Raw genomic sequence first — 8,576 nt, 5'->3', positions numbered from 1 at the left:
CCCAGGAGTCTGGGATCAGCCTCTGATTTGACATTCAAAGTCTAAGGAACGTGTTTTAAAATGTAGGTGTCATTATTATTCAGACATGGTGAGGCCAACAGGTCAGGAGACAATTGCAATTGAAAAGACACTTGTCACACACAGTTCCCGAGAGGAGGGAGCAGGCTGCACCCCCAAGGGCCACGGAAGCGAGCCCTGGGGTCAGTGGGGAGGCAGAGGCAAAGGTAGGCATGAGCCTCTGTTGAGGTTTCTGCAGGTAGGCAGGAACGAGGGAGGTGAGATGAGCAGGCTTAGGGCTGGCTAGTTGGAACACTCCCAGCAGGCTCTGGGGCCTAGGGACTGTGTCTAGTTGGCTGGTTCCTGGCCCTGGGGTGAGTAGGGCAGCGGGACAGTGGCCTCTGTGAGTCTCAAGGAGGTGGCTGCTGCACCTGCACCACCCACCTCCCACAATTGGTTGGTTTGCATATGAAAGGTATATTCATAGGCAAGCCCTCTACTATCTCTCAAAACTGCCCATCCCTGGGAGGGGCCATCCTTCCTGGATCAGCAAGGCCCAGCCTGATGTCAAAGCATCAGCAACACAGAAAACACAAAGGCCCGCTTGATGCAGAACGTTCTCACACCGGTGAGTATTTGCCCCTCCGCACATCACTGGACGGGTGTCAGCATGCTGCGGAGGCGGCTTCCCTGACAGGCTCCCAGTGTAGGAAAGGAAGCCTCCAGGGGGAAGGTCCCTGTGCAGGAACAGAAGAGGAGAAGGTCAAGGTGCTCAGGAGGGAAGGGCAGTGGGAAATTAACGCACCCCTTACCCCAAGGCAGGGCTGGGCATGCTGCTAAGAAAGGACAACAACAAAAAATGTTGGTCTTTGTTTGCTTGTTCGTTTCTAGGTAAACATGGTCCGCGGCTGCAGTCACTTGCTCCCCTCCTGGGCTCTCTTTCTGAGGCTCAGTGAAGCCCCCCCCTTTCTCTGAGTGGAGAAGATCCAATCTGAAGGCAGAGATTCAACGGAATGAGCTGGTTTTGCTTGAGTACTTTGACCTTTATCAGAATTTCTGGGGCAGGACCCAGCGCTCGGCGTCCTCCGCGACTGTTCACGGGAAGGAGGACCCTTCTCTTCGGGCTCACGTCCAAGGCCTCGTTCTCAAGCATCTGACCCGGGGAAGCGTATGCCAGAGCACAGAGTTCTGAAATTGAGTTAGGGAACAGTTAAGAGGAAGCAACGAAAATAGCACTCAGGCTAGGGATCTCTAGAGAACACTGCTTTTCTTCCTGTGACTGGCTGAGAAAACCATCGCATTTCTCAATATTTCTCCACCTGCGCCTTGGATCCAGCACTAGATCACATTCAAATTGCTGGCCGGAGACTCCTTTTACTTCAACAAGATCATCAGAAGAGGATGGTTAGGCGTTCGCACACAAAGCCGTGCTCGTGAGAAAAACAAGGGTTCTTAAAACCAGATCACCAAGGTTTCAGAGACTGGACAACGTTTGGCTATTTAAGAAAAAAATATTTTTATTTGCATGAAATGGAATACAAAAGCATAACAATTTCAACTCATTTTTCCCAGACTAAGTACAAGTTACAAAGCATGTATTTTACTTTATTTTATTTTTTGGTATTTACTAAGCTAAGATAAAGAATAAAAAGTCATTAAAATAAACAGCGGGATACAACATATAAGAGACTCGCAATGTCTTAGACGTATACACAGCTGGTCTGTACAACATTACAGAGCAGAGGAAAGGCCAGCTGGCAGCATAAACATTAACACTCACGGTGGATTCTAGTTCAGGGTCCACTCAGCATTGTTTAAAAAGGGCCGTTTACAGTGTGTCCAAAGAGTGCTGGTGTTTCCATAGACTCATAAAGCGTCTTATCTGAAAGAGACATTCTCTAAGCGGCACAGGCCTTGGGTCCACGGTGCCAAGAGCTCATGGTCTCACACAGCTGGTGAGCAGAGGACAAGGGCAGAGAAACACAGCTAAGACCCCCGCTGGCTTCCCTTTCCAGGATGCAAAGCCCGCGAGCTGGAACTCTCAGAGGATTGGATGAGAAAGACTAGAGATGAGCATCGTGTCTGGAGGACATTGCCAGCGTGAGGCAAAGCACGGCCTTTGCACGGCGGGGCCAGCGCAGGGAGCACGCACTGCGTTTGCTGCCCGCAGAACCTACACGTTTACAGCGTGAGTAAACCGAGGAACCCGCTCAACCTCATGCACAGACTGTGGACCGTCCAACACCAAACTTAGCTGTCTGTCCAGCTCAGAGTAACTAGTTGCCCTTGTGTACTCTGCCTACAAGATGAAAAGACTCAGAATTTGTTTAGCAGAGCGCCCAGCACTCAATTAGTGCTTGTGAACTATTTTTTTCTCCTTCCTTCTCGAAACCAAGAGAAAAGAAACCATTCCTGAAATTTAGGTTGCCCCAAATGACCGAAAGAAGCAACACGCGGATGCATTTTTTTCCTATGCTGAGTGCTGACCCTTTGGCCACAGGGATATGGGACATTCATTAATCCCCAAATGGGCCCAGTTCCTCTGCACCGAGAAAATGCTCCGCTATATGGAGTTGTAATACCCTTAATCCTGGCGGGCCATTTCTTGCTGTGATTACACCTCTCCAAAATGGGATTTTCCTAATGGACAAAACCCTGATTCTTTTCTCCTGGTGTACACATCTGGTCATTGCTCACTCTTAGGGCCTTTTTGAGCCTTTAGAGAAAACCATTTCACCCACAGCCATTTCAGTCTAATACTACAAGGCTACATATAAAATCTCCCAGGAACAGTAGTCCGCAGTCATGCTGGACTCACATGTAAGGCACCTGTAAGGCACAAATGAGTGTCTAAGACACACACAGAGAGAGAGAGAGAGAGAGAGAGAGAGAGAGAGAGAGAGAGAGAGAGAGAGGGAGGGGGGGGGGAGAGAATCCTAGCACTTCTGTGTTTGAGTAGCTATTGACTAACAATATTTCCTTACCCCTCTCGTCCCCGGGGCCTCATGCAGCACTGCTCCTCAGGAGGAAGGGAATGAATGAATGAATGAATGGCCTGAAATCTTCCTCTGGCTCCTCCACAGCCCTTGCTCTCTCCTCTAACGGCCCTGCCACATTTTTCCTAATTGTCTCAACTGAAAAGCACTCCAATAAAACGACTCTCCCTGCACCACTACCTGCTAAACGCTTCCCAGGTCAGCCCTGCGGGTGGGCGTGCTGGTGTCTTTAATAAAGGTTCTCAAAGACAGGATTCGACAGAACCATGCGAGCGCCACACGGTAGACACGGGGAGGCCGGAAGCCTCCTCCTCCCTGTCCAGCCTCCCACGTGAGCGAGGCCGGCACGGCCGGTCCGGCTCCTCTGTGGGACGTCTCCACCTGTGCACGAGCTGGACTCCACCTCTCCTGGGACAGGCGTGTTAGAGCAGCCGGCCCGAGAGGCCTCGGATCCTGTTTCTGTGGTTTTGCTCGGTCTGGGGACATGGGAGGACGGAGCCACGCAGTTCTGAAAATTTTAAGTAAAACACTGGTGACACCAACTCCGGACACTGACTCACTGCCTGAATAAAAACGAATCAGTCTGACATGGCTGTTCTACGGGCGCATGAGATTCACAGCCCCCTTTTGGCATTCAGGCTAAACCAAGAGATTTAGGAATTAAAAGCCATGGTATTTATACTTGGCTTGTAAATAAGTTGAGCGAAAAGCTGCTTTCACAATCCACAAATTAGGTCTCCAAATCAAAATCGTTGATATAAACAAAAAGGTCATCTCATTTTGCCTACGGTGGTGTCAAACCTCACCCCACCCCCGGCCCCAAAGGGCAACCTAGTTCAGCTGTCGGATTTTTATGTAACACTCGCTTTATGTGAGCTGGGCTCCAGAGTCCTAGCACTTCACAGGAACCTCTCCCGAAACGGGCACCGAGGCCTTTGATTTTCAGTATCCATTTCCAAGTGCAAAGTCGAGAGCTGTGAAAAGAACCACGCTGGGGGGTCCGGGTTACTCAGGTCTCATCCGGTGAAAAAGTACTTGTTCTCTGGATTTCTGTAAGAGTCTCCTTCCAAGGAGCTAATCAAAGACAGGGAAGAGGAAAACCTGTTTGCATGGTGTCCTATATAATTAGCATCTTATAGTCAACATACGTATTTTCTACAGTTTACGGTTGCACTGACGGTCTCGTGTTTTCCAGAACTGAAATGCGGAAGCCGAGGGCGGCCGCTGTTTAAAATGGTCAGGGCTCCCCGGGGGTCGCTGACTAGTCTGTGGGACCGCTCTGCGGGGGAATCAAATCCACTGACATATTCTGGGCTTAACCCTGGGACAGCAAACACGCACACGTGCATGAATTCCTTGGGACCCACCTACTGTTCCCCAACTCGCCTACGACTCTTGACCCCCTGGCACAGTCCTGAAGGAGTAACTCTTCAGTCTCCTCTCCTCTCCCAAGCGGGGAGGGGAGGGCACAGGTTTTCCTCTACGTGGCGGCAACACGGGCTCTTGGAACCCCCTGAAACTGGCCAAGTGAGCTCTCTGTCGATGCCTCACGTCTGTGGATGCAGAGTCAGTTCAGAAAAACGGGTTCCCAGGGGGCAGGCCCGGCTGCAGGGCGGTCTGGAGAGAGTGTGTAGCCATTTACTTATTTTTTATTGAATTTTTGGGGGTGGCATTGGTTAGTAGGATCATATAGGTTTCAAGTGTACATCTTTACGACACATGAGCTATGCACGGAGAAAGTGGCGTCAAAAACGGGAAGGTGGGAGAGAAATGCAGTCCCCGCAGCACTACGGACAGGGCCTGTCTGTCGGTGAGCTGCCCCTCCCCCCGGCCCCCTCATTCCCAAGAGCAGGTTTTCCGCTCCGGCCACTTTACCAGCCGTAAAGCCCTGGTCTGGTCCTGGTGCTGCAGGCGGGGAGGCCGACCCAGTCTCCCACGTCTGCCCGTCACTGGGAAACCTCTCCTTTCGCATCACCCAAATACTACATGAGTTAATTCTCTCTCGTTTCCTTCTTGGGCCCTCGCAGGCTGCCTACGCCTGATAATTACGTGACATTTTACAGACAGGGATGGGTCGGCAGTGGCGCGTGGTTCCCAGACACCAGCCAGGCCCGGGAGGATCCAGAGCAGACGAGGAGAAGGGAGTGAAGAGAAGCCGGAGCAGGAGGCAGGCTAGCGACGCCTGTCCCCACACAGCCCAGATGGTCTCAGCCCTCCCCCGCCCATGTCAGGGCCAACGTCAGGGCCAGCGAGAACCGTGCAGACGACCCCCGGGGATGCCAGGACCGCTGCGGCCCCGACTCTGCTCCCACACCCTGCTGAGCGGATGCACTTGGCCCTCCCCGCGTCTGGAACACCCTCCACTGCAGAGGGGAGACACGGGAATCACTGGCAGGGAGCCCCAGATGTGCCTGGGCTGGCAGACAGACCTGCGTAGGAGCTATGATGGCAAATGTTAATGACCCCAAATCCTGTATCTGAGAGAGGATGGACGGCTCAGCTATGGGCTTAATCCCTCTTAAGTACAGGTTCCAATAACAATGTGGGTGGGGGTGGGGGGGGGAGATTGAGAGATTGAGAGAGAGAGAGAAGAGTTAAAGCTAAAGGCCCTTTTTTCTTCTACTAAAAATAAAATACAAAATGGTCCTACACAAAATCTTTTACAAGCTGGGAAAACACTTAAGCGAAACTTTCTACATTGTACAATAAAAAGGCAATTTCCATTGCTTATCTGTATGAAAGGAAAGATTTTTTTTAAACTACAAAAGTGACTTTAATCATTAAAAAATAATAATAAAAGTAGGGAGGGGGGTTAGGTTATGTCTCTTTGGGTGAGCTGCAAAGTAGCCAAACCTGACTGGGAAAGGTCAGACTGTAGATACACAAACATCACCTACTCCAACCCCAGGAACGGACCTCAGGTCCGGCTCCTGCTGACGCAGAAGAGGAGAGTTGGGGGAGGGGTGGTGTGGGGGGTGGTGGGGAGGCGGGACCAGGAGCAGGTGTGGAGAGACACGCTAGCGAGGTGGTCCGGGACGCCTGTTGTCGGGGACAGGGCTTCCTTCCTCTGTGGCGGGTGGGGGACAGAGCGTCTGGCCACAGAGTCACAGGCCTAAGCCATCTTTCCCTCTGAACTCATTCTACAGGAGGGCAGCTGCTTGCAGGGGTTCTCCAACTACAACGGGAGGCCTCCAGTAGAAAGAAGAAGAAAAGGAAACGAGGCACGTTCTGGAGGACTGGGGGTCCCAGGGCCTGGGCGGCCCTCCCAGCGCCAAGGTCCAACAGAAGACTTGGCTTGCTTGGAGGGAGGCGTCCGGTCTCTTCAGCGTGGCTGCTAGCGGGAGCCTCGGCAAGCTAATAAATACTATTTACAAATGGGGAGGAGAAGCCAGGGAGGCGGATCTATGGGCGTGTGGGAACACAGGTTACGGAGAAGTCCTACAAGCAACAGACGGGGCAGGTTTGCCTGGGGTAGAAGAGCCTGATTCCGTCAGGCATTGCACTTGCGGCCTGAGAAAGGGAAGGGGGCGCCCTCGCCCCAGAGCTGGAGGACAGCAGGCAAGGGCGTGAGGGCTCGGACAGAGCAGAGTGGCGGCGGGGGGCAGACACCGGCCAGCCTGGCGCTTCCAGGGCCGATGGGGACGGGTGGCAGCGGACACGCCCCGGAGACCCGGGCTGAGGGAGGTGGGACATCAGTCAGCGCTTTGCCACGTCCCAGCAGGCATCCTGGTGTCTTTACGGATCGAGTCTGGGGTCTCCAATGGGTGAGTCATCTCTTCTTCAGAGAGGGGGTCACACCCGTAGGTGAGAATCGGGCAGCATCTCTTCGGCACTGTCGGTAGAAACAAGCCGGCCCGTCCCACCCCGGCCCCACAGTGATTTCCTATGGCAATGAGCGGAACGGGAGGAGAGACGCCGGCTGCTCCGGCTGCAGAACGGGACCGGGGCTGGAGGGGAAGGCACTCTCACCGCAGGCGGAACTCCCAGGCCGTCCTCCCATCCGAAGGCACAGCGGCTCACCCATATCTTCATCCACATCGGGCGGGGAAAAGGGAAAGCTGACGTTGAAGGTGGTTTGGGGACACAGAAGCAGAGCGGAGAGTAAGAGCGCGGGCCTACCACCGCTCAGAAGGTGGCGTTCACTCTTCTGTCGAGTTCTACAACTTTGAGTGTTTCGTTCCCCTCCAGGTTGGCGCTGACCCTGCGAAGGCATTGGAAGGAAAAAGAGGTCTTAGCCGCACTTGGCAGTGAGACAAATCACCCCCCCGATGGCAACTGGGTGGGCTGGCGCAAGCGTGGTGCTTGTTCCCTCCCACCCTGGAGCAGCTCTCGGTCCCCAGCCTCCCACCAGCAGCCTGTCCACTGTCCACTTCCCTGCCTTCCTCCCCGCCCAAGACGAGACACCCCAACCCAGGGGAGCAACGTGGTGGCTTGATACCGATTTGCCACACATTGCTTTAAAGCAGTGTATTCACTGCGGACGGCTAGTCCTGTGCTAGACGCTGGGAAGGAGACAATAGAAGGATGACAGCGGATCCCTGGTCTAGCGTGACAAATAATCCAAATAAAGACAAAAAAACCCCACACCTGACTTGAAATAACAATAAATATGTAACAGGAAGTAAATAGGTTATTCATTGTGCTGCAGCCTAGGAATCCTGCAGACACTCGGAGGAGGAATGCACGGCTTCAGTGTCCGGGAGACAGCGCCCCAAACAGGCGGGGCTTCAAGGAACAGTTGAGCTAAGAGAGGGGGCAACTTGTGTCCTGAACCAGCTAACAAGCAGCTGAGTCTCCACTGGTCTACCGTGTCTCTGTAATGGGGATGATAATAATGCCTGATCTCTTCAAGTGTTTAAGGAGATTTATATATCGTATTTGCATAAGTGCTCGTGTGTGTTGAATATGCATATAGTGTAAACCTGTGAAAGTATACGTGACTGAGAACCTTCCCCACAGCATTAGGGGAAGAAAGCTGGAGAATCAGAAACAGAATCTCTGCCCCTTCCCCTGGAATAGCGTCATTTCCGGGAGGCACAGGGGCGGAGTTCGCTCAGTGCGATCACCAGCCACGCCACCCCCACCCGGGAGTGTGCCTGCAGACCCTCCTTCCTGCACTGTTGGCCGCTCCCACGGACCTCCCCTGACACAGTCACGACACCTGGCACGCACACAGGCCTGTGTGTTTACCAAAGGACTCGTCTCCATCACTACCTAAGGGGGACAGCTCACGGAGAACTGGAGCCAAGTTTGTCCTTCTCCGTACGGAAACACAGCCAGGCACGATGCTTTGTCAATGGTGCCGCTCGACATAAATGTGTGGTTGTAACTCATGCATGTTTATTTACATGAAGCACAGAACTACATGCTCATTGATACACAGCATAACGTATAGGCAGGTGCCGTTGGAAGGAAGCAGGAGAAGGCACCTGGAGGCTGCACCTGCGTGGCAAGTATTCTTCCGTGACCGGGCTGTGTTACTCATGTGGCTTTGAGGGGACAGTGACGAGAGTGAGGAAGGGAGTCAAGCCTCGGCCCCACTCTGTGGAGCCACCAGCTTGCCGGTGACACAGCAGACATGGG

The 8,576-nt window shown here is 53.1% G+C and overlaps 1 protein-coding gene across 4 annotated transcripts in view; it reads right to left on the bottom strand.

Moving 5' to 3' along the window:
* Window positions 1–1,488: 1,488 nt before the first annotated feature.
* The window catches only part of CREB3L2 (cAMP responsive element binding protein 3 like 2), a 110,174-nt gene continuing 103,086 nt past the window's right edge, over window positions 1,489–8,576 (bottom strand). For all 4 annotated transcript variants that reach the window (XM_045855542.1, XM_045855544.1, XM_045855546.1 and 1 more), the window contains exon 12: window positions 1,489–7,194. In XM_045855542.1, the coding sequence (XP_045711498.1) occupies window positions 7,119–7,194 (76 nt within the window). In that variant the 3' untranslated portion in view covers window positions 1,489–7,118. The remainder of the gene's footprint in view (window positions 7,195–8,576) is intronic.

This window comes from Phyllostomus hastatus, unplaced genomic scaffold (assembly GCF_019186645.2).
Source record: "Phyllostomus hastatus isolate PE091 unplaced genomic scaffold, TTU_PhHast_1.1 phas_scaffold_114, whole genome shotgun sequence".
NCBI classification, from domain to species: Eukaryota; Metazoa; Chordata; class Mammalia; order Chiroptera; family Phyllostomidae; genus Phyllostomus; species Phyllostomus hastatus.
The sequence above is the reverse complement of the archived record's forward strand: the minus strand, read 5'-3'. Positions and strand labels throughout refer to the sequence as shown.